At 35.3% G+C, this 25,967-nt stretch overlaps 2 protein-coding genes across 7 annotated transcripts in view; one reads left to right on the forward strand and one right to left on the reverse strand.

Moving 5' to 3' along the window:
- LOC135681363 (histone-lysine N-methyltransferase SETD2) lies at positions 1–21,713 on the forward strand. 3 transcript variants are annotated; one of them, XM_065195804.2, is made up of 26 exons: positions 1–132; positions 610–1,336; positions 5,507–5,627; positions 7,466–7,566; positions 7,717–7,796; positions 8,082–8,142; positions 8,660–8,711; positions 9,194–9,270; positions 9,555–9,678; positions 10,185–10,262; positions 10,819–10,916; positions 11,196–11,278; positions 11,576–11,643; positions 12,240–12,374; positions 12,834–12,944; positions 13,491–13,823; positions 14,074–14,112; positions 14,632–14,684; positions 15,296–16,223; positions 16,740–17,000; positions 17,519–18,228; positions 18,341–18,398; positions 18,573–18,803; positions 19,368–19,469; positions 19,791–19,950; positions 20,685–21,713. In XM_065195804.2, the coding sequence occupies exons 2-25, from the start codon at positions 612–614 to the stop codon at positions 19,932–19,934; spliced, it is 4,773 nt and encodes a 1,590-aa protein (XP_065051876.2). In that variant the 5' UTR covers positions 1–132; positions 610–611; the 3' UTR covers positions 19,935–19,950; positions 20,685–21,713. The 3 variants fall into 3 exon arrangements, with proteins under 3 accessions (XP_065051876.2, XP_065051877.2, XP_065051878.2); XM_065195805.2 differs by having other exon boundaries at positions 18,591–18,803; XM_065195806.2 differs by having other exon boundaries at positions 7,735–7,796.
- Positions 18,627–25,967, reverse strand: part of LOC135681365 (microspherule protein 1) — a 19,653-nt gene continuing 12,312 nt past the window's right edge. For 2 of the 4 annotated variants that reach the window (XM_065195813.2, XM_065195812.2), the window contains one exon: positions 24,901–25,707. In XM_065195813.2, coding sequence (XP_065051885.2) covers positions 25,594–25,707 — 114 coding nt within the window. In that variant the 3' untranslated portion in view covers positions 24,901–25,593. The other 2 variants (XM_065195811.2, XM_089111785.1) reach the window with 2 other exon arrangements.

Below are 25,967 nucleotides of genomic sequence, written 5' to 3' on the forward strand. Positions count from 1 at the left end.
ATCGTGTAGCAAGCTATCCCGCCATGCATTGTGCCAAAATGGTGTGCTGTACAGAAGGAGTTACCGGAATGTAGTAGATTAGATGCAAAGGAAGGGGATAGTAATGGTTGCATTTGCGTAATCCACGAGGCGGTAAGTTATTGCTAAACTGGAAAAGTTTCCATTTATATTACCTCTACCAGGAGAATCATTTTCTAAATAAGATTGCTGCAACACATGGTAACCGGTATCGATTACATGTTTTGTGTTTGGAAGCCCCAGATCTATTGATTATTCGACCGTTCCTTGCTTTGGAATCAAGTAATTTTATAATGATATTATTCTATTGATGAAATAGTTTTAGAGGCCATTGAAATTTTGCAGTGGGCAAGCCAGTTTTACGAACAAGGCTTGAAATCCCAAGACATTGTCTGCAGTTAATTGGTATTTATTGTTGTTGTGACTAGGCCTTTTGTTTTGTGTCCAAAAGGACAGTTGCAAAGGAGCTAGCATTGGCATAACTTATCAGTTCTAAAGGTTATTCATGTAATTTAACTTGTTGGCAATTCTCGTGTTGTATTTGCTACCAGAAACAGTTGTTTTTGAATGTTTTTTTATTTGACTTGACAGGCATGTCTGAGCCTGAAGATTGTCACAGCTCATTTACAGAGGGTTCAAACCTCTTTGATTACCTTAAAGAAGAGCAAACTGGCTCAAGCAGGGCACAGATAGGCTCAAGTAATGGTGGACCAGAACAGAATGCAGTTGAAAACAAAGTTGCAGATGCCAACAAGAACACTAATGTGGTGCAATGCACACATTCAGAGCCCGGTAAAGAGGAAGTCATGGATGCTGAAGTTAGCTCTATTACATGTAAGAGTAATTCACCATCGTTAGAAGAATGCATTATCACCCCCTTTGATCAAGCCAAAGAAAAGGAATCGGACACAACACATAGTAGTGATAGAACTTCTAATGATATTGATGTTGCTGCATTATCACCTTGTTTTCCACTGATAAGAGACAAAGATGACATTTCAGACACCGATAATGAAAAAGAAACCCATCTTACTGACATTTGTAAACATAAAAATGAAAATATTGAATTAGACGCTGAGACAAGCACTGATGCTAAAGACAAATATTCAAATAAACCAAGTGTACAAAATGAATTTAAGGACATAGAGGCTAAAGTTGAGACTAATAATACTGCCAAATTAAAAGAAAATATTGAATTAGAAGACATTGAAAGTAGAGGAATCAATATTGTCTCTTCATCCTTGGATAAGAAGAATTTTGTATCTGAGGGTGCCAGTGGTGAAGAGAAAGTCCCCTGGAATCCAGCAGCATATATATGGTAAGAGGATAATTTTAACTTCTGTTATCTAATAAAGCTCAAAGATTATTTAGTTACGCATATTTTTTTATAAGAAACCACGGTCTCATGCTGGTAGGCGATTTCCAAAATTTTCTGGTCATTTTACTATCAAAAGTTTCTTACATGTACGTGTCTTAGATTTCTTAGATAATGAGTTTTTTACACATGCTTTCAAGTTAAACTGAATAGTTCACTCTCACATTCAGAGATAAACTAACAAAGTGATCAAGGAATTTTGTTTTCCTAGAATGACTGAACTTCATCAATGTCAAGTTGAAGTCAAAACAAATTTTGAAATGGAAACTTCTTGAGTGTGCAATTTACTGAGAATGAATGCAAACTGCATTTCAATTTTTTTTTTCTTTTTTTTATATTCCACTAAAAATTTACAAGACAAGTAACCTATTACGCTACCTACTAATTACTTGACAAACACTACAGGGACGTTGATACCACGGGGAGCAATAGACCATGACAACTTCATGGCAAATAAACATAAAAAGAGTAAAAACTACCAGGTGAATCAGGAACAGGCACCACCCGCCCGCAAAGCCGCACCTGAGAGTCACCAACCGACACACATAATTGGATGCGAATTTAAACAATGCTATAAAAATTGTATCCCAGGCCTCACTTGAGGGATTATTATCAAGTGTGTGGCCCCACCACCACTTCCCAAGCCTGCAGCACCTCTCCTCTGACCCACCCAATTACATAAAAATACACAGAAGAATATAAGAATACTACAAAAGAATTAAATTTACATCTACTAGACGGAACTTTACAAACAAGATGCTTTACGATGTCGTACATGGTGGTTATGTGAGGTATAACAAACTATGATGCGGTCCTAATGAAGTCGACCAGTTTCATGGATGAATCTTAGAGTCAATTCAAGAATATTTTTGTTAAGATCATTTTGGAAGTCTTTGTCACCATATAATAAAAGATGTGTTAAGAGCTCGTTTGGAATATTAACATATCCAAGTGGTTGCAGTAATGCAAAAAACTCGTGCGAGAAGATTTCAGCGTTGAATAGTGATATTCAATGTCAAGACTGTTTCCAGTGTCAACTTGGAAAATTAAAATTGCAAATTATAAAAGTTGCTTAGCTTTTTTCAATTTGGGTAGGGTTGTTTCTTAACTTTCAAAATATTGAGCCTACCATTTATTTTAACCTGTTTCTTATGAAATTAAAGCATCTACCCTTTCAAGTCTTGTGCATCATCAGCTTAAAGCCTCTATTTTTTACTTTCAATACAGTAGTGGCTTGGACTTGTACTAAAATCTTCAGTCTTATACATAAATAGATAAAGGTCTGATAAAAATTGAGGCAATTTATATATTTTGTGCACTAAATTTTGTATGGAAATATTTGTTTATCCCATGCATTTGGCTTCACTACTTTTGCCTTTTTATAAAAACAGGGAATAATTGTTTATAACCGTTGAAGATTTCTATCCTGTACAAGTTTGATCTTATCCTGATAATTCCAAGTTTTTGCCTAGTCATGGAGAGTAAGACCTCAACATCAGATTTCTGGTAAGATTTCTGGAAAACTTTGATTTGCATCCTTTTATAGCAATAAGATTGAAACTAAAAGTGGAAAGAACTTCAAGCTGTGTGGATGCCTGGTAGAAGGATTTTTTACGGACTTTGCTGTTCAGTCAAAAAATTCTTCTTCATAAAAACTGGGCTGAAAACAGCTCAGCCCATGTCATATAAAGCTTAATCTACAATGTGATATTCATGTTTTTAAAAAGTTGATAGAATCAAGTCAAAATCATGGTATATTGATGAAAAGGGTAAGAATAGGAGGGTGAAGGGGAAGGAAAAATTTATAAAAATGAAAACATTCCAGATAGAATGAAGAACATAAGATTAGTATAGAAGGATACTATCTGAGGTGCCTTTCTTTTTTTACCTTAAAAGAAAAGCAGAGAGTTTGTCCTGTATAACACTTTTCTCCAAACCAATAGTGTCATAAATTGAATGGCTGAGATGTTTCTTCAAGTCAAAATAACAGAGATACTATCTGTTTGTTCTTTAATTTCCATATCACTTATTCAAGTTTATGTGAGTTTCTAGCTAAATACTAAAACCCATTATATTGCCATAACCTAAAAATCCACCAGGTAAATTTATTGGGTAAGTTTCCTTGTCCTGAATCTTGTTATGCTCTTCTTGTTGATAGGCAACATTAAACATTTTTAAAAGAGTGCTTGAAAATAGTTCCTTAGGACACAGGGGCTCAACAACTGATTTCCATTTTATAGCTGTTTATACTTGACCATTTACTAAGCTGTCATATTAAATTCTGCTGGTAGTCACATTTATTTTAACTATATAAATGTCAATGTCATTTAATTATTAGCTTAACTATAACTGGAGTTTTTTTTCCATTATCATTTACCATTTTCAATTGTATAGTTTACAGTAATATTACAAACTCAGATAAGCTTCAAAGCTTCTCCTTTGCCAAATTTTTTCAACTGTTGCCTCGGGTTTCTTTAACTTTTCATGACTGGAAACCATAGAAACAGTCTCCTGCCAAGAAATAAGCTTTTGTAGTCCCCTGTTAAACCCCTATGACAGGTGTTTGGTTTTCTACTAAAACTGCTGTACTTATTTATTATGCATGTGCAAACATTTATAGAATAATTCTTTTTAATTCTTTTTTTAAGTAAGGCGTCTTTTAACTAAAATTTTGAATATGTTACAAGAAAATTTTTAGAAATTTCTTCTATGCTGTCAGTGCAAGAACCCTAGCACCACACCAGGTAGAAACAGCCAAAAGCCCACATCTTTGGAGGCAAATGTAATGTTATCACAACAACAGTTTTGGGTGTGCAATTATGAAATGATTGAAACAGCTTTTATGATAAAAAAGCCATTGTTTGCATCTAGCCTATTACACACCTAGGGAAAAATACTGATGAATTTCATACTCTTTACCTAGACAAATCTAGGCTTAATACTGAGATTCTTTGTCATGCCTTTTTGCCACTGAGACCCAGCCCTTGTAAGGAGCAAAAAGCAGGCACTTGACATCATGATTCCATTGGGAACTGAGCACCTTGGTTTTTTGGTTTTAAGACAGCATAAACAGACTAGGTGCTAATCAATCAAGCTTCTAGAACTTTCTAGGCCCGTGTGGAGGTGCTTGATCAAGCTCAAGTGCCTTTCCTTGCAAGGCCTGGTGAGGTCATATGTCAAATAAGAGGAAGAGCAACTTAGGGCTGTTGTCAAAGGGCAGGTAGTAAGCATTAATTTTTTCATGGAAGGTTGGTGGTTGGTTACCAGATTGAAAGTTGAGACAAGGCAACTGTGTTTTAGGAGGCTGGGGGTGTGATTTCATTGAATACACACGGAAAGCAAAATAATCTGTTATCAGTATTATTAAACTAAGTATTAGTCAACGTAATTACATTTAAATAGGAACTTGTTAATAAGAACTACACTTCTGTGGCATATTAGTTAACACTATTGCCTAATGCTACCAAGAACATTTGGTTCTAGACTCTGAGCTTTAAAGCATACAGACATTAATAAGAATTAAGGTCAGGGGCCAACAAGGCATAGGTAACTTCAAAAATAAGTTAATAGAAACTTGTTAATGTTAATTAATATCAGTTTATTTATGCATGCTAATGTAAGCTATTTATTTTAAGTTTTGTATTTAAGTAGTCTATTTGATGTTATGGTTCTAAGTAGTGTATTTAATGTTGTGGTTTTAAGTACTGCATTTGAAGTTGTGTTTTAAGTAGTGTATTTGGTGTTATTAAGTGACATTGTTATTAGAAGATTTCCATTTGTTCAACAATTTATTTCAATCATGTTCAAACTTTCCACAAGTTTAAACTATTTTGATTTTTTTTCAAAATTTTATCTATGTGCCTGAAAGTGGTCACCTCAATCAGAATGCAAGGTCATAAAAATAGTTCAAGTTATTTAGATCGAATTTATTTTCATAAAAAGTGCACCAAGAATGTGATTATTAGCATGTGCTACATAAACCTTCTAATGCCTATTTGAACTTTGTAGTATTTTTAGAAGTTTAACCAAACAGCCCCTTTAGATGTTAAAGGTACTTATTGTTGAATAGTTTTGGACAGAAAGTTTGATCAATGTCATTTTTTTCTTTGACAGCGATTCCTCTAGAGAACCTCAAAAAGAAAACTCAGATACTCCTCAAAGCGCTGACGAAGGAGATGTTAACAAGCTGAAAACTGATCATTGTAGCGATGAAGATGCTGATAACAGTGGAGAGGTTTGTCCTTACCCTGTCAATTTATAAGTTGTTGTTTGTGTCATCTTGGTGCAGCATATACTTGAATCATTGAAGCATTTTATATCAAGGTCTTGCAAAGCAATAGAATGATATGTTTTTTAATTATTTGAAAGAGGAATGGCAGAGAAAAACAAAAGTATGTTTCATTGAGTAGTTTGTTTTGCTGATTGTTCTACAGGCATACATTTTTTTAGTTGTGAAAGTGAGAAAACAATTAATTGTTTGAGCATTTTTTCTATGCTGAAATAGAATAATGAATGGCATGAAAATAGTTCAACAAATTTTAAAATGTATATTTGCAGTTTAGATTCTTTTGGATTAGATATTTTCCTTATCTGGTAAGATTGGTAAGTCAATAATTTCAATAAAATAGCAAACAAAATATCCTTTGTATTGCTTTCAATCATTAAGTGCCCAATCTCTATCTATTTTTTTAGTATTTGATTCTTGCTTTTGTTTGAACTATCTTTGATTGGATCCCAGTGATATCTTTGTAATAGCACTTAATTCAGTGATTATGGGTCCTGATTTAATTTTTTAAGGGTGTTGATAATAAGGCACTTAATATAAAACCTCATCACGTGATTAAGTGAATTGATGGTTTGGAATTGTTAAAGAAAGCATGTTTTGGAACATGTGAACATTTTGCTTACCAAGCAGACTGAAAAGATGGACAGACCATTCTTAGACTAGACTGATAAGATAGATTTGTTGCAAAAATTCAATATCTTGAATTTAATGAAAGTGTTTTTCAGATTAATTCTTACCCTAGTTGTTTCTTTTTTCAAATATTGCTTGTCAAGCACTTTTATTTGGTAATGTTGCAAGCAGTTTTGTATCTTTTTCAATGACTACTGATATCTTTTATTCCTCTCATTAAGATTATTTTGCTTTAAATGGTTTAGTAAAAAGATAGACTTTTTATTGTTTGATAAAAGATAACTCTTCCTTTGCACACCCTGCATTTTATCAAAGGTTATTGTTTTCTTCAGTTTTTATTCCCTCTTATATATATTTAATACCAGATACCTGGCAATAATCAACTGTTTAAATTCTTACCAACTGATCAATTTTCATCTGGAGGAATATTCATTTAAAGCCGGCTTACCTTATCGAGAAGAAAGTTGGTCATAGATTTCAAGGGGTCTGAAGTAAAGGAAAGTTTTTATGAGCTCGACCCTTCCTAATGGCCATTATAGCCCAAAATGGCACACCAGCTAAAAGAAAAAAGTATATGTGAGCGTGAATTCCAAAAGTTAACGTCATTATTTTACACATAAGTACGCGTTCCAAAACATACAATTAAACGATGCTGTTTTCTACGAAAATCAAGGAAAAGTAACTCTCTTAGTGCCTGGCTCTAGTCTAGGAAAATAACTTTAATTCGAAACCCAGCATTGGAAACCATACATTCTGGAACATCTCCGGATGTACATGAACTCAAAAATGAACACTTCTGACGTGGATTCCCTGAAGACCGTAGATATGCACAAGACAAAGCAAGCCTTCGACATTGATTGAATCGCATTGATATAAATGTGGTTGCCATCAATAAGATCAGTCAGCCATCACAGAAGATAGCCAAGCAACGGCGTTCTGATCTTCTAGGCAACCCCCTGGAAAGGCAATCCATGTATTGGAAAGTAATGTGGTTTAGGGGGGTTGACAGAAACAAAGTAGCCTAGCAAATGAATTTGCATATAGAAAAGGATGGTAAGTAAACAATTAACAAGCCAAGTGTACCAACAACAAAAAAGTCTCTCGTAATATTAAATGTGATGAAATTCGTAAAATCGTTAATAAATCGATTTATCTAGGCATCTGGTGACATATCATTTGTATCATCTTTGGAAGACGACGATGATCAGGAGCCAGCACAATACAACCAAGTAACCGAGAATGTCTATTTAGTTGATAAGTGAGTAATTTATTTCTTATTAATTTAATATGTTTGAGTCAACATCTAATTACGAAGATTTCTAGTAAAAGTAATCACTCACTAATCAGTTTTCGTTTCACTTCTCTGTTGTCAGTACTGTGAATTTACGTCGCTATTTATGAATTTTAGTGTTGTTTCTTGTTCTAGAAAAAAGACGAGACTCAACAAAGAGATTCGTAGAATTAGATGTGACTGTGTTTATGAGCCAGGTATGTTGAAAACCAACCATTATTATTGGACGACTAAATTCTTACTTTACTAGCTTTAAATATTTATTAACAAAATTTGAACCAGCTTGCCCATTTTTACATTCTATGTATACGATAAAAAATTATCTAACTATAGTTTGCTTTTCTTTCGAAAGGCACTTTTGATACCTAAGTGGTTTCGCATCTATAGGATAAGGGCAATGAGGAAATAAAGACACCACAGTTTAACTATCTAATCGTCTTGATTTTGTGTTTATATACAATTATCGTGATTTTGTGTTTCAGATGAACCGGGTTTTGTCGGATGTGGATCCAGCTGCCTAAACCGATTGCTCATGATAGAATGGTATGTTCCTAAATTCTGTCCTAAATTCTAAATCCATCACAAATTACAAATTTCAAATTTATATATCACAAATTTAGATGATTATCATCGCCTTTCAATTAGTTTTTGGACTTCTGTTTATGCTTATGGTACTTTGAAGGTTGTATCTGATGATGTTTACATGGAATCAAAATATATATAAACTTTCCTGTAAAGTATTCAATCAAAAAGAAGAAGTGAGGTTTTGATGTCGTATTGGCCCAATGTCCTTACTGGCTCACATACCTGGAAAGAATAGGAAAATTTGTTGAAACTTTGCAAGAGCAGAAATGCCTACCTCGCTAATATGTTGCATGCCTTTTCTTATTCGTCTTTTGTTTGAACTGCGTGCATAAAGCTGCTCATGTTAAGACCTAAATTTTCGATTTGTTTATTTTTGTTTCTGTATGCTTTATTTCATAGACAGTGATTACGTCTCGACTTTTTTTAGTTTTATTTATAAAGTATTTTTCTAATTTTTATCATTGATTTGTTACAGTGGCAATAAGTGTGGTTGCGGGGAATTTTGCACAAACAAGAATTTTCAGCGTGTAAGCATATTAACCAAATTGATAAATTCCAAACTTACCGATCATATATTATCAAATTACGAAGATTGAATTACTTTATTGCCTTTTTTAAAGATGTATTCTTGAATCATCAACGTATTTTTTTACTTTGTTCAACGCAGCTTTAAAAATGTTTGTTATCTGGTCACTCAGATTAATTTGCCGAAAAAACAAAAAGGCCCGTTACGGCGATTTGAGGTCAATAAATGTTTTCAAGTTCACGATTGGATGTATTTTCCTGATTCAGTTTTTATAATTGCAAGAAATGTTTTAAGCAGATAGAAAGTCTGTACAAAATTAACCAAAGCAACATCTGCCAAAGATTTTCAGGTGAACTTATGACTGAGGACTTAGGTTGGAGTAACACCCTGACGTCGATTGGACTGTAATATTGTTTATCTGTAAAATATAAGTTTTACCGTGTGTAAATCTGTGTAAAATTGTTCTTTATTTTCGATATTTAGGGTTGTGTTTATGACTTAGAAGTGTTTAAAGCAGGGAAAAAAGGTTGGGGAGTACGAGCAAACGAAGCCATCGAGGCGTAAGTAATTTATACATATTATGTTAATTTATATTTGTTTTCTTTGTTTTATAAGTGATGTCGCTTTTAACGACAAACTCAGGACATCTTACGGCCAAGCCTACTTGAAATAAAAACTTTAAACAACACAGTTTTTAATTCTACCGTAGCATCAAGACCTCGATAATTCTTTCTTGAGATCATTTGGAGAAAATGCTAAATTTTCCGGATAAAGAACAAAACTTAATTCGTATCTCGTTAATTATTAATTCTTCAGTTTTTTGTTAACTTTTTTATCATTTTAGTGGTGCCTTCATCATTGAATATTGTGGCGAAGTTGTGAATTACAAAGAGTTCATGGAGCGGACCGAGACGTATGACCTGGAAAAAAGAAAACATTATTACTTTATGCTGCTTAAAGGAGACGAGGTGTTGTATCTTCCTGTCCTTGACTCTTTGGCTTTCTGGCAATTCTTGTGCGATTAGATTGTAATACCTGAAATGAAATGCTCTTGAGACATCAAATGATGATCCTACATGCAGGATGGCATATATTTTCAAACTTGGCGTGGTAAAATATGCAAATTGGCATATATAATGAGGAAAACATTTTTAAACAGCCCTTTGTATGCATGCCATCAACAGCTTAGGACACCGATTACTGTTAGAAATAGGCCAACAGTTTCAAGATGGCACCGTATTTAAAGTAGTTTGCACCTACTAAGGTAAAAAACGGCCAAAATGCTTGCTGAAATTCGTCTTCAGGTGCCAATCGACAATATCTTGAGAATGTTTGCAATATTTGATTGGTTTTTGTTTTGACCAATTCAGAGCTTGGTTTGTTCGGCCTCTTCTGTTTCAATTTTCAAGTTTGTTGCATCTACCCAGAATGAAAATCAAATTTTAACACAATTTTTTTGTCTTTTTGCACACAGGTTATTGATGCGACAAGAAGTGGTAGCATCTCAAGGTTTATTAATCACAGCTGCAACCCAAACTGTGTCACTCAAAAGGTATTTTCAAATTGTTAAAGAATCTTTCATGTCATAAAGGGACTGTCATGTTTTGGGGTGCATTATGCATGATGGTCTCGCCACACACAAGATCTCATTGCTCTAGCTCTTAATCTTTCTGGCAGCATCTGTAGTCTTTCTATTGAACAATAATTACTTTTTCAACCAGGCAATGCTTACAAGTATCGACCCCTTTTAGGCCTCCAAAAAGTTCTAAAATTCTGAAATTGTTAGGTTCTGCATCAAAACCAAAGTATATTATGATGTAAAGGGTACTCAAACAACACAAAATAAATTGTTTGAACGCGTTGTTGAAGTCTGGAATGAAATGCAACAAGAATTCATCAAACAGCATAATTTCATAAATATGACAAAACCGTTTTGGTTTTTACAAAATTTCATAAATATTTGTTTGATAAACTTTGGTCGCATCTTTCAATTTCCAACTGTTTAAATCCTCATTGTTTTATTAGTTCAAAGCTCTAGGTTTGTTTTCTTTCAAGCAGCCATCATCAGATCGCTAGATAGTACTAGCTTTAATTTTTTTTTCTTGTAGTGGACAGTCAATGGATTCCTCAGGGTTGGTTTCTTCTCGCTGAGAGAAATCCAAGCTGGTGAAGAACTCAGCTTCGATTACCAGTATCAACGATATGGGTAAGACCATTTTCTTCTTTATTCGACTTGATTCGTCAACTCAGGCGCTGGCTGGGGCACAGAAACACGGGGAAAACCCTTCCATTGACATGCTTCGATTTTTCACTCTCCAGAGCCCTTTATACTCGAAATGACAATTATTTACCATTCTCTGTCAAAGTTCTGCAAAATGAATCGTTTGTTTTTTCAAATACTAAAAGTCGCAATACTCGTTATTTGTACCTGAATATATTTGGTCAGCAAAAATAATGTGAGAATCCTTTATTCATCCTTTTTCAGTGAGAAAGCTCAGAAATGCTTTTGTGGATCCGTCAGTTGTCGTGGCGTGATTGGCGGCAAGCAAATGGTTCTAAAGCCGACAGGTAACTATCTTTGGGTGTTTCATTTCTTTTATAAACTGCAGCGCCTTAATATGGTGGCAAGAGGTCTGTGATCTCAATCAGACTGTGGTTAATGCTTTGTTCTATATTAAGTGGAGATGTATAATCTTAAAACTCTTACATTTATCTAACTACGACTTGCTTTAATATGGGCTGTTATGTCTTTCCATAAAATGAAGTTTTATAATATTGTTTCTTTTGTACTATATATGTATCATATTCTCTAAAAAATTTATTTATTGTCCTATTGGTAAGACTAAAGTCATATATTTTATACAGGTTCAAATGGCGAGTCTTCGAAAAGAAGATCCAAAAAGAAGACATCTGATTATGAATCAGATTGCAAGGTAGGGGATCTTCCCCATGTGTAACTTATTTTCCTGATTTTCAATGTGCCAATGTTACCCTCGCTTTTGGCTACCTATCCACACCTTCGCTGCTTACTGATTACAGTATGAAGCGTCGTTAAATGACTCAAAACATGGAAAAAATTATTAACCCGGTGCTATTTGCCACTGAAAAGCTTAATAGTAAAGGTGTTATTGGTGGAATTTTGTCATTTTCACAAAAGAGTTTCTTCTAGCTTGTAGGGAATGGACAAGCTCTAGTAAGAGATCTTATGCTCCTTCTCTCGATAGCAGTTGGTTTCACATTGGACGGCCAGTAAATTCTTTTCGTCGCTCAGATAGTCAATTGATCCATTTTGTTATTGTTGTTTCGTAGTTGGTGAATCTTAAACATCATCCAAGCTTGTGTTTAAGCAGCTTGTTCATCCCAGTTTATATATAAGAGGTTTATTTGTAATGATTTCATGCAGATATAACATCACACCCCCCCCCCCACCACACCCCCCCCCCTGTAAACGCATTTGCTTAGATTCACAGGCACCTCAATGGTATATCACTCCTTTCGTTTCTTAACTTATTCTCGTTTAATTTTCCAGCTAGAAGACGATATTAGTGAGCTACTTGGAGACGAAAACAAAATTACCAGCACGAAACAGGCTTTGGAACTCACCAGGTTGATGGTGAAAACCGAAACTATTGACGATCGAATTACTCTTTTAAAAATTGTTCGGGTTAGTAGAGAACAGTCATTTTCCTGCTTATATTCAACAGATTCAACAAACTGATTTTTGCTGTAGTCAAAAACGTACTAGTTTATGTAGGTTTAAGCACCAGTTGGGCTGGCGTAGCTTTTCAAGGGTCATTTTTCTCCGAATATTTTGTCTTCATACTTGTTTGCCATGCGGAACAGAGAATAGAGTTTTTCCAAGACAACCTTTGCACTACGTAAACTTAAGTTGTCTATAATGTAATCTTTAATGTGAAGCTGGGCTATCGTTTAACCGAATGATTAACCAAATATAATCGTTTTAACTGTTAAAACTATTTGATTTTTGTATTTTCAAAACTTTTAACCTTGAATTGCCGCTTAAATTGTGACTATTTATAGTCTTTGAAGGCAATTCTTGAAGTTATCCCAATTTTATTCTCTGTTAAATTTTAATGGTTTTTTTTTTCTTTTTTCCTCTCAGAATCAAAGCGACTCTAAAGCTTTAAAAGCTTTCATCAGATATAAAGGGTTATCCTTATTATGGAGCTGGATGGTTGATACGCCGGCAAAGGACATGGTTTTCAGATCGGAGGTAAAGTATCTAGTATTTTCGTCGTTTTCGAAGTTAAGTAGAAATTTTTCATCTCAGTGGAAATTACATGCATTAGAATTACATGCAGTGCAATGCTTGAATTAGACTAGGCATAATTACATGGAGTACAGAGTGTCTCTTATATTTGTGTTCAAAAAAATAACCTTAGAAAAGTAACGGAACTCTATCAGCAAAGTTTCCAGACCACTCGAATATCTTTTGTTTTCTGCTTCACACAGCTTATCATAATCAATGCCGAATAACCCTTCGTTGTAGCTACCGATTAAGATTTTCTCTTTTTCTGTGACGTATTTTATTACAGTGTATTGTTTTCTCTCAAATGCCATTCACTTGATTTTATTCCTATGGGATTTCAAGGTATTTCCTTTAGGGTATAATTTTGCTGTTAGCTGATTTGTAGTGCCTAGCGCACTTTTCATGTAAAATTTTAAAAACCTAAAAGGAAAGATTCCTCTTTCGTGAGCAAAGGCTAAGTAGGCAATGACTAAGTCACTATTTACACTCTCAAATTTTTCTCGGTTTTAGGTACTAAATACGCTGAAAATATTACCCATACCTAACAAAAATCATTTGGTGGACAGTAAAATATTGCCTCTAGTTGAAAAGTGGTCGCAGTGCAATGATTCACCCGACTCTTGTACAACGAGGTCGGATGAAGATGGCAGCTCAAGTGAAAACGAAGCTGGAGGAGCAGATGTCAAAGGAGAGGTAGACATTGATAAGAAAAAAACCGACAAATCTGCGAAAAACTCTACTGAGTCTAAAAATGCATCAACTGACGAAGAATCTGAATCTGAGAAGCAAGAAATAGTTGAAAGTATGGCAAATGAGTTATTGGATAACTGGAAGCACCTCAGGGTTAGTTTGGCGTTTTCACAAAGCTTGATACTGAATTATAAAACATAACAATTTGCTTGAACATCACTTGCATTTCCTCGCGTGCCTTGCGGTACCCAAGTTTCCATGTTGTTTTTAATGTAACGAATATTCTTACCAGGGGCTCCGTAATGACTATGAAATCTAGTTAATCTTTCATACAAATTTTGATTTCATACAACTATTTGTTTAAACAAACCAATCTATCATGAAATAATATATTTTTTGATAGGAAGTCTTCAAAATCCCAAAGAAGACGCAGCTTACCCCTGTGAGTACTCTTGTTATAAAATTATTAGATATTTACCGATTTCTTTATCAACAAAGCATGTTGGATTTTAATTATTTTTTACACATACTCTTCTGGTTATTTTTTTAAAAGTATCTTGTTTCGTAGAATCATGTTAGGAAACCCGTAATCTTCCTTGATTAAGAAAAAGTGGAATATAATGATTGAGTAAACTTATTTCCATACAAGATACATTTCATTGGGTCTGCAGGTACACATGGAGCCAACCCGGGACCGAAGGCCAGGCTGGAACCGGGGATCATAAAAGTCTGAAGACAAAAATAAACTAGTTTCAGGCTTCGAATTTCACAATGTGTGTTGATACAGGCCATTATGGGTCCCCATTTAAGCACGGCGCAGGGGGGATCGTTAACTTTCTCTCTAACGAGTTCGTTGGCTTGACAAAGGCAGTTTTCTATTAAAATTAAGCTAACTTGTTATTGTTCTTTTCTCAGTATCTTAGAAGTTTTCTTTATTTTCTGAACACCTTTGCTTTTGAAGGAGCAACTTAAACCGGGCACTGATGCTTCTTCATCTCCAGTCGATGAAAAAAGGTGAGATGTCCACAAGACTTTGATAAACCATATTTTATACTTCTCCTGATTGTTCATACTTTGAACATATGCTTCGTAGAACAATGATCAGCTGTTCTTTAACCTACAAACAGAGCATTTCGATACAAAGAAACATCCAATGTGGCGAATCTTCTTTGAAGTCAAAATCAAACCAAGCAAGCTGCATTATAACAGACTATTCATAGTCTGTAAGATTTTGATATTCAAGAAGTTACTATCAGCTGAAAAAACTGTATCGGGAAGCCTATTATCTGCAGCGGAGATCTTCTCCGTACGTTTATCAATAATATATCTTATCATTTTGTGAACAGCAATTCTTTTTACGTCAGCAATTTTTCTGCAGCAATTCACTTAAAAGCCAACTATATTCTGAATGAATAGGACTTATCTTTTACGCAGTGTTTTTTTCGAAGCCAGGGTTCTTTAAGTTACACGCACATTTCCTTTCACTGTAAGGTGGAACGTCTTTGACCAAAACACGTACCAGTCTGTGAAATGAATATATGTTTGTTCCCCCAAAAACTTAAAATAAGTTCACGTTAGATACATTTATTAGTAATCGATTTTACTAACTAGGAAATCTTTCCTAGGAATGGCAAACGGAAGATAGAAGGAGACAAAGCACATAGATTATTTTCACCCAACAAACGTCCATTTGGCCCTTTGCCTGGACAAAAGACACAGTCTCCTATCCGACCGTTTCCACAAGAACCATCAACATCGCCGTTCCGACCAGAATCCCCATGCGTTTCTGTGGCATCTCCGTCCACAGGGTGGCAAGGAAGTTCTACCGACGCTACTGACAATGTACAGCAGAAAGATTCCTCAAAAGCAAGTTTGATACAGAGGCTGTTGAAGATTACATCAGAAACAAGAGATGAAGATTCGCAGGGTGATAATTCTGAGAGACGAAATAGCGACAAAAAGCCCTATGGCGAGGATATGAAGCAGCAACGAGGTCGTGGACGAATCATCAGAGGTGGAAATAATGCTCCTTTCCGTGGTAGCCCAAAGCCTCATGACGATTTTGGTGTGGATCGAGGTAACTTTCGTGGAGGAAGAGGGGTTCGTGGGCGAGCACGTGGGCGAGGAAGGGGAAATTCGCATCACTTTGGGCGACAACATCACCAGTTTAATGATGTGGCTGAAAGACAGCCTTTGTCTGGAGTTAACAGTCCGTTTGGCAAACGCGATGCTGATCCTGGCCAGGGACGAGACTTTGCAGGAACAAGCGGGATGCTATTTCATCAAGATGGAAGCCGAATGCCGAATGATGGAAGCAGGATGCCTTCACCATACAACTACCAGACTTTGACCAAGCCACACCGAGAAAGACCCAGTCATCCCCATGATGCAGTCCATCTGGAAAGGCAGCAGAACATTCACAATGAAATGCCCGATACTTCGTCCCAGAGGTTCTCTCCAATGCGACACCCACGACCAAACCTAAATCGCTTTGGAAAGCCAGGTCAAGAATGGCAAGCGCCCGGTTCTCCATTCAATAGCTTTCGAAACCAGGTGAGTTTGGCGTGTAGTGTTTACAGGTAGAATTTAATTCAGACTGCTTTGATGAACGAATAGGCCAGTGAGTTGGATCTTCTTGGTTTGTCGTACTCGACATATGAAACAAGGAATGGCGATGTGTCCTGAAACTTCGAGGAGTAACATTAAAATATCTTGTTGTCCATTAAAACCCAGGAAGCGTACCTTAAAACAAAAATCAAATGCGTCGTTCTGGATGATCAGCTTTGAAAAACTGTTAACTTGAATTATTTCTTAAGATTCTTTCTTAAATTCTAACGTGAGTTACCTTTTTTTCGTTCCTTGAATTATTCCTTAGTCATATGAATAGAGCCAGTCTTAACTTGCCTAATACATTTATTTCTTGTTTGATTCACGAAGCTCTCCTGTTTGTTGTTCCCTTTTTTAGATTAAAAATTCTATGTAATTTTACTCAATGGGACAAATCGACCTTGTCCATTCCATCAATCTTCTTTCCGCCTTCCTCCTATTATCCTTCATTTTTCCTTTAAGGCCCAACAAGGATTCAATCCAGCAGGGATGCCCGCCAGCATGAATCCGACCATCAATCCAAGCAATGCTCCTCCACCTCACTTCGGAACGCCACCGCTGTCTTCGCGGCCTCCAATGGCTTCACAGCCCCCTCTTTCGTCCCAGTTACCATTGACTTCACAACCCCCTCCCTTGTCTTCTCATCCGCCCCCGCATAACCTGCCTACGCAGACAAATCCTATGCAAAACTGGAATCATAATTGGCCAATCCCTCCACGCCAGGTATGTTGCTCAATATTTGTCAGACTTTTTATCACAAGGGGGATGGGGGCATGGGGCACGTCCTAAACTATGAAGTGGGGGTGCCTTATAGCAGGGGCTGTGTTTACCTGCCTCCTATTTCTTGTGGCCCCCTTTTTAATTGACACAGAATATGAAATTCATTTAAGATACTTTGTTAAATTGTACATTGATTTGTTGATTGTATTCATGTTAAATTGTACAATGATTTGTTTATGCTCTATTTTTTGTCAAACCATTCCTAAAAGCAATGGTAGGTCATACAAATACTGAATATGTAAGCGGACATGACGACGCCATTTTGGCATGTAGGATGTGAAAAAATTTCTGCCAAATGGATTGCAAAAGCTTTCTTTAATCGTACCCTCTTTATATCTGTATCTTCTTAGATATTCCGTTAGCATAGCCAAAACACACTGATATCATTCGCTTCTCGCATTCCGCTTCTCGCAATTCCTCATTCTCGCTTCTCGCAATTCCAATTTTTGTTTCTGTCCTAGGGCTACCCCCCACAGAATCTGCCACAGCCTTTGCCTACTCAGAATCTGCCACACCCTGCTGTTAATCCAGTGAATTTAGTTAACCGCCCCCCGTCCCTACCAAATACCAACCCCACGCCAGTACCCCCGTTTCCTTTCAATCCGGACCGAATGCCAAACCAAGCAATCGTGCCATCGCCACAACAGCCACCTCCATTCTTTGAAGCTCCCCAGCAACCACCGGTTCTTCCGAATATGCCTCCTAAACCGTTTGTTCCAAACGCTGGACAGGAACACAGTCAGGCGACCACTGCCTCCATCATTAAGCACCTTCACGAGCTAGCTCAGCAAAGCAAGTTAGTCAGTGCGCAGCAGCAGCAGCAGCTACAACAGCAACAGCAACAGCAACAGCAACAGCAACAAGAACAGAAACAACAGTTGCAACCAATTGAACAGATGCCTCTTCAAAAACAGCAACAACAAAATCAGCAACAGCAGCAGCCACCAAAAATAGATAAAATTGAAGATTATGGACAGAAAACGCCAGAAACTGGTGTTGACAACGGAATTTCATTTGTGACCCCGGTGAAGGAAAAGCAAAAGTACAGAAAATCTACGGGAACCCCTGAAGTAACGGAGAGCAGCTCAAAAACCATCTCTTCCTTGCCGCCAAACTGGAAAACAGCGACAGATCCCGAGGGAAAGGTCTATTATTATCACGTGATCACTAGGTAGGTTATAATGATATGAAACTTTATTTGCCGAACCCTGGAGGAGATGTTATTTCTTAAGTCATAGTCTAAGAAGTTTAGTTTATCATAACTTGTTACTTTGTTTTTGCAGAAAGACCCAATGGGATGTTCCGAAATGGGAGGAAGAAGACGCCAAGAAACAACCAAATGTATGCTACAGTCTTCAATATAAGCAAATTATCTACATCCATATTTCTTGATAATCTCAATTCATAACGATTATAGAAGGTTAACTCTTTAACTGTTATAGATGGCTATACCCTGCATGCAGCTTCCATTTTTATAAGTTGCCATTCCTGGATTTATATTTTGTTTTTCAACAGAATCGTTGTATTTTGCAGCAAAGAAGCTCGTCGTCCATCACTGCCGGTCCAAGAACCCCGCCTGCGTCTCCTCCACACTCGCCAATATCCCCCGCACTCTTCTCTGAAAGACCTCAAGCCATTTCAGATCCTTCTGTCAGCACGACGCGAATGAGCACGGGACATTCCTCGGGACAGACTGAGCACCTGACACCTAAACAGCAAAAAATTAGGGATGTTTTTAAAAATAAGGTATGTAGCAGACTTTCATTGGTCATATATTCATTCAAACTTTCGCAGAATGAATATTTCCAAAGATTTTTTCTGGATACAAGGCACCCTTTTTCCAAAATCGACTTCTGATTACCATCAAGCTATGCGTAATTTTGTCGTTTTACCTGCTTTTCTTTATGAGCCGCATTTTAATTTGACTTTGGTGACTGTTCTACTTCTTTTCTAGACCCAACTGCAAAGGCCGACTGCCTTTTTATTCTGCTTTTAGTAAGCTCGTTCCTAATAGAGTACGACAGCATGATGTCATCAAAAATCCTTTTTTTAGAATTTCTTAAATTTGACCACATTATCTTAAAGAACGGCATAAAATACTTCTCAACATGCAAAATCAGTTAGATATGTTCAAATTGGGCAATATTGAAAATTTTGAAAACAGATTTTTGTGACGTCATCATTTTTGTACTCTCTTGTACTTCTCTATTTTGTTATCCTATTCATTTTCCCTCTATTTTGCTATCCTATTGCCAATTCCGTATATCAATTTCTTGATATGCTTTTCAGTGTTGTTTCGTTTTTCTCCAGTTATCTGCTGTTGTTGTCAACTGCCTGAATCCGTATCAAAAAGTCGATTGTAAACAGGCAAGGATCGCAAAGATTGAAGATTTCAAATTTTTAGCAAGAAAAGTATGTATGGGTCTTCTTTGATAATGATTGTACGATATATTTGATTTATTGATATTGACGATCACTGATTATACGATATATTTGATTGATTGATATTGATGATCACTGAATATACTGATCACTGATTATACTGATCACTGATTATACGTAAGTTGATATATTGCTCAGTCAAAATGTCTAGGTCAGTTTTGAAAGATTTGTCTGACGTCTTGTTGCTTCAATATCTAACTGCTATTTCATTTCATAATTTACGGCCTTGAATAAAAACGAAATTGAAAAAATCGTATGATATATAAATGTTTAAAATCTTGCTTTTTGAAGCTCACACACGGGTTGATGATGAAAGAGCTGGCGAGAGTAAAAGCAGACGAGGAACTTGAATGCAGCGATTCTGTAAAAATTAAAGTCAAGGAGTATATTAGGAATTACATGCGCAAATTTGGTCAGTTTTACATCCGATCATGACAATGAAAACCGAAATGTGAGTATATTATTTTTAAGATTTTCTGTTTCCTTTGGTAGTCATTTAATATTTTTATATTTTATCGCATCTTAATGAACCAAGAGTTGGAAATTCTGGTAAAAAAGTAGTCCCCCGATGGGAGACTAACAGCTCTTTCAGTGGTCTCCTGCATTTGGCCTGTGATCTCCCAAAATGGATCTCTGATTTTTAATCCAAATATGTGTTTCAATTGTTAGTATGTGTTGGGCTCAAGAAAATGGACTTTGGGGACACAGTCTAATATGCATCACATTGCATGGAAGGACCAGCCACTAGTTTAAAGATTATTGAGGTTTACAGCTAGTTCTGCATTCTTGCATAGAACTACAGAACTTTCAACTGAAACAAAGTGTCTGGTCTTGTTACTTTTGATCCAATCATCTTTTTTCACTTCGTCAGTCCCAGAAATGAGCTGTTATCAGGAGAGTCTTGTGTAAGGATGATTGTACAAAGGGCTGGTTAAGAGATGGTCCTATGTGAGGATAGTCTTATCATTCACGTGAATAGTCGTACCTAAAAATTGTTGTACATGAGAATAGTTGTACATAAGGAAAATCCTACAAATGTATTGTTGTACACTAAGATAGTCGTTCATGTGAATATCGTAAAAAAATTGTCGTACATATGGATTAAGGGAAGTCTTATTAGAATGGTGAAATCATTTTTCAAGTTTCCTGTTGGCCTCCATACGATTGGTCTCCCTTCTGTTGCAGAAATTCAACTATGTTTGAAATTTTCGTGTAAATGGGGAAATTATGGAAGGAGAGAGCAAGAGAAAACGAAGATTTGGAATGCAGAACTCCACTGTTGTTGTCATTATCATTTGATATTATTTAATTTTTTGATGCTAATAATGTATTTTATTTTGAACTGTGTGGAAATTAGATTTTTGTTTTTAAGCGGCGGGTATGGTGGTTGATGTATTGGAAAATTTTCCTCTGAGAAATCGCCTCTGAGAAATTTTTAGGGGTTCTTTCTCAGATTTCGCCCAGTGAAAAATCGTTTATATTCGCTATGTAGTCATATGATTTTTCAGAAGTCTTGCACAGTGTAAGGTTATAAGAGGTTATCATAAAACTCTAGCATGTTTTTCTAACCATCGTACATTTAACTGTTTAAAGGATATGATTAGTAAACAGGACTAAAACTGAGTACCATCCAGATTCTTTCTTCTCCCTGCTGTAGCAGCTTAGTATCTGATTCTTGGGTATGTGGAATAAATGCCCAAGTCCTGCACATTAGTCTTTGATTTCCTCCCCGTATCAGTTACATGTTTTGATTCTAGTTGTGGTTTATTTATTGGTACACATAAACAAAAGTATCTCCTGGCATAGCCTGTCACATTTAATACGTAGGTAACATCAACTAACGATAACAAGCCGCTCAGTCAAGGTTTTTAGGAATATCTGTGGGCATCTGCGGGTATCTGTGGGCATCTGCGCGTATCTGTGGGCATCTGCGCATATCTGCGGGTATCATGCGTTCCCCAAGAACGTAGAAGCATCAAACAATGTAATCGACCTTCTATAATCGTGTAATCGTCTCTCATGGAATAGTGACTTCCTATTTCTCGGAAAGCCTGAGGTTTTTAAAGCATTTGCCAATAGCTATTTGATGTATATAAATGTAGTCTTATAATGAAACAGTATGGCCGCACATAATCACTATTGACTGTGACACATTCATAATGTTTCTTAATCTAAGCATGTTTCAATTTTCATAAAAACATTCTTGATTTCGTATTTTTTCAGTTCTCTCTTTTGGAATAAATAAATCCCTTCTTACCAAAATTTGATGAATCAAAAACAACAACAAAGAAGATAAATGAATTCATTCTACAAGAGATTATATTTTGGGTATTTTCGATTATTCCCAGACAATCTCTAGAAAACAATATGCCAATCAAAATTTTAATGACCAAAAATGTTTTTTTTTTGGTAAGCCTATAATCTTACTTTTTGTCCAAAGTGGATGACATTCTTTAGGTAATGATTCCGTACGAAAAAGCACTAGAAAATTCAAAAACCAAGTCTAAGCTATATCTCTCGGTGTTTTACGTCATTTCCAGTCATATAATTTCAAAAATTATTTCAACGAAAAATATCATTTTTTGTAAGCCTATAGCCTTACTTTTTGGGCAAAATCGGTTAACTTTTCTGGTAAAAATTCCGTACAAAAAAGCACTAGAAAATTCAAAAACCAAGTCTAAGCTATATTTCTCGGTGTTTTACGTCATTTCCAGTCATATAATTTCAAAAATTATTTCAACGAAAAATATCATTTTTTGTAAGCCTATAACCTTACTTTTTGGGCAAAATCGGTTAACTTTTTCTGGTAAAAATTCCTTACAAAAAGCACTAGAAAGTTCCAAAACCAAATCTATGCAATATTTCTCGGTGTTTTACTCCATTTCCAGTCATATAATTTCAAAAAATATTTCAACGAAAAATATCATTTTTTGTAAGCCTATAACCTTACTTTTTGGGCAAAATCGGTTAACTTTTTCTGGTAAAAATTCCTTACAAAAAAGCACTAGAAAGTTCCAAAACCAAATCTATGCAATATTTCTCGGTGTTTTACTCCATTTCCAGTCATATAATTTCAAAAAATATTTCAACGAAAAATATCATTTTTTGTAAGCCTATAACCTTACTTTTTGGGCAAAATCGGTTAACTTTTTCTGGTAAAAATTCCTTACAAAAAGCACTAGAAAGTTCCAAAACCAAATCTATGCAATATTTCTCGGTGTTTTACTCCATTTCCAGTCATATAATTTCAAAAAATATATTTCAACGAAAAATATCATTTTTTGTAAGCCTATAACCTTACTTTTTGGGCAAAATCGGTTAACTTTTTCTGGTAAAAATTCCTTACAAAAAAGCACTAGAAAGTTCCAAAACCAAATCTATGCAATATTTCTCGGTGTTTTACTCCATTTCCAGTCATATAATTTCAAAAAATATTTCAACGAAAAATATCATTTTTTGTAAGCCTATAACCTTACTTTTTGGGCAAAATCGGTTAACTTTTTCTGGTAAAAATTCCTTACAAAAAAGCACTAGAAAGTTCCAAAACCAAATCTATGCAATATTTCTCGGTGTTTTACTCCATTTCCAGTCATATAATTTCAAAAAATTTTTCAACGAAAAATATCATTTTTTGTAAGCCTATAACCTTACTTTTTGGGCAAAATCGGTTAACTTTTTCTGGTAAAAATTCCTTACAAAAAGCACTAGAAAGTTCCAAAACCAAATCTATGCAATATTTCTCGGTGTTTTACTCCATTTCCAGTCATATTATTTCAAAAAATATTTCAACGAAAAATATCATTTTTTGTAAGCCTATAACCTTACTTTTTGGGCAAAATCGGTTAACTTTTTCTGGTAAAAATTCCTTACAAAAAAGCACTAGAAAGTTCCAAAACCAAATCTAGGCAATATTTCTCGGTGTTTTACTCCATTTCCAGTCATATAATTTCAAAAAATATTTCAACGAAAAATATCATTTTTTGTAAGCCTATAACCTTACTTTTTGGGCAAAATCGGTTAACTTTTTCTGGTAAAAATTCCTTACAAAAAAGCACTAGAAAGTTCCAAAACCAAATCTAGGCAATATTTCTCGGTGTTTTATGCCATTTCCAGTCATATAATTTCAAAAAATATTTCAACGAAAAATATCATTTTTTGTAAGCCTATAGCCTTACTTTTTGGGCAAAATCGGTTAACTTTTTCTAGTAAAATTTCCTTACAAAAAAGCACTAGAAAGTTCCAAAACCAAATCTATGCAATATTTCTCGGTGTTTTACTCCATTTCCAGTCATATAATTACAAAAAATATTTCAACGAAAAATATCATTTTTTGTAAGCCTATAGCCTTACTTTTTGGGCAAAATCGGTTAACTTTTTCTGGTAAAAATTCCTTACAAAAAAGCACTAGAAAGTTCCAAAACCAAATCTAGGCAATATTTCTCGGTGTTTTATGCCATTTCCAGTCATATAATTTCAAAAAATATTTCAACGAAAAATATCATTTTTTGTAAGCCTATAGCCTTACTTTTTGGGCAAAATCGGTTAACTTTTTCTAGTAAAATTTCCTTACAAAAAGCACTAGAAAGTTCCAAAACCAAATCTAGGCAATATTTCTCGGTGTTTTATGCCATTTCCAGTCATATAATTTCAAAAAATATTTCAACGAAAAATATCATTTTTGGTAAACCTATAGCCTTACTTTTTGGGCAAAATCGATGACTTTTTGGTGATAATTCATTACAAAAAAGCATTAGAATGCTCCCAAATGAAGTTTCTACTATATTTCTCGTTTTTTTACATCATTTCCTGTCCTAAAAATCCAAAAAGTATTTCGACCAAAAATATAGTTTTTGGTAAAACCTTACTTTTTGGGCAAAACCGATGACATTTTTTCATTGCTGATAATTCCGTACAAAAAAGCATTAGAAAGTTTCAAATATAAATCTTATTAATATTTCTTGGTTATTTAAAATCATTTTCAGTCATAATCAACTAAAAAATATCATTTTTTATTAGCTTGTAACCTCACTTTCTGCCCAAAATTGATGATATACGTTCGTTCGGAGATGATTCTGCACAAAATCTATAATGCTTTATAATGCTTTCAGTTTAACTCCAGCCCAAAACGGATTCGCAAGCTATCGCTGTCTTTCAATTCTTATAGGTGAAAATCCCCTAAAGTATACATCGTATGGCATCATCATTTTCATCAAAACATTCCTTTCTGAAGAAATCACTTATTATTGGAGGAAATTTGTTGTTTGGCAAAGCTGTTAGACAAGATTCTGTTAGAGAGTTTCTCTCCGCAACACAAATCTGACAGAACACCAGTGATTTCGTATTATTTTAGCTTCAGACTTGAACCATCAAGACTTTCACTTGCAGAACAGGGGGTCTGAAAGGGTAGAAAAAATACTAAAGGCTTATTAACCTAAAGGGAAGAAATTATGATTGAAAGAAGCAGGGGCACCTTATCAAAATGTAACGGATTAAACCGTGTTTTTAATGAAAATCACAATGCGAATGTTACAAGCAAGTTTTCATTAAAAACTGGGCGAGTCTTTCCTTACCAACGCAAGAGACCGAAAACTACATACCAACACGTTCGTAAAGTACGGTGTCAATAAAATATAACCTTTATTAGACTTAATTTGACATAAACCCTTTCTTTGTAAAGATTTGTTCCCACTACTAAAATGAACTTTGAAGTTATCATTTAAGATAAATTCTTAATTGCAAATAAAGCATATCGAGAATAAACAAAATGTTTTCTCTTAACATACTTAGCATTGGAAAACAATCAACACAACAATGGATAAAAGAGAAGGCTCAGATCTTCATGTTCAAAAAATCACCATGTTGCATGTAAGCATGGTTGATGCAAGATGTTTGGAGATCACGGGCGGACACGTACGGCTTCACTGAGTCCGGAAACTGCCAGTGTTCAGAATCCTTTTGGGGCTTATGAAACAGCTACACGCAGTGAAGAAATATCTTTGTATTTCCCAACCATGAAATGCAGAGGAACGTTGCTATATCGGATTTAACAGACGTACCTCGAATAAAGAAGCCTCGACTTCATTAGGAGATATCTTCACGTCGTATTGCCCTCTGCCGCTCGCTCTTTGCGTAGCAAACTCTCTTGTTTGGCTTCTTTTACTCTCTTAAGGTCCGGGTTGATTAGGAAAAGGAACTTCAAGCCACAGATCTGAAATTCAAAAATTTCGTCTCCATTGTTATAAAATTAAAGCTCTTGATTTAATTTACTTAATTTAATTTACTGCTCTACAACTCCAACTAAGAATGTACATCGTGGTTTTTTGACAAAGTGACAAGAAAATGACCCAGGCAAAAACACATGTACAGCAATGCAAACACGTAAACAAGATGTTCCTCAAGGCACTGAAAAGATCTTGTAGCCTAACATCCATCAAAGTATAAGATATTAAATGACAACAAAATAGAAAG

Source organism: Rhopilema esculentum, chromosome 12 (assembly GCF_057945365.1).
Source record: "Rhopilema esculentum isolate cy_ngs chromosome 12, ASM5794536v1, whole genome shotgun sequence".
Lineage (NCBI taxonomy): Eukaryota > Metazoa > Cnidaria > Scyphozoa > Rhizostomeae > Rhizostomatidae > Rhopilema > Rhopilema esculentum.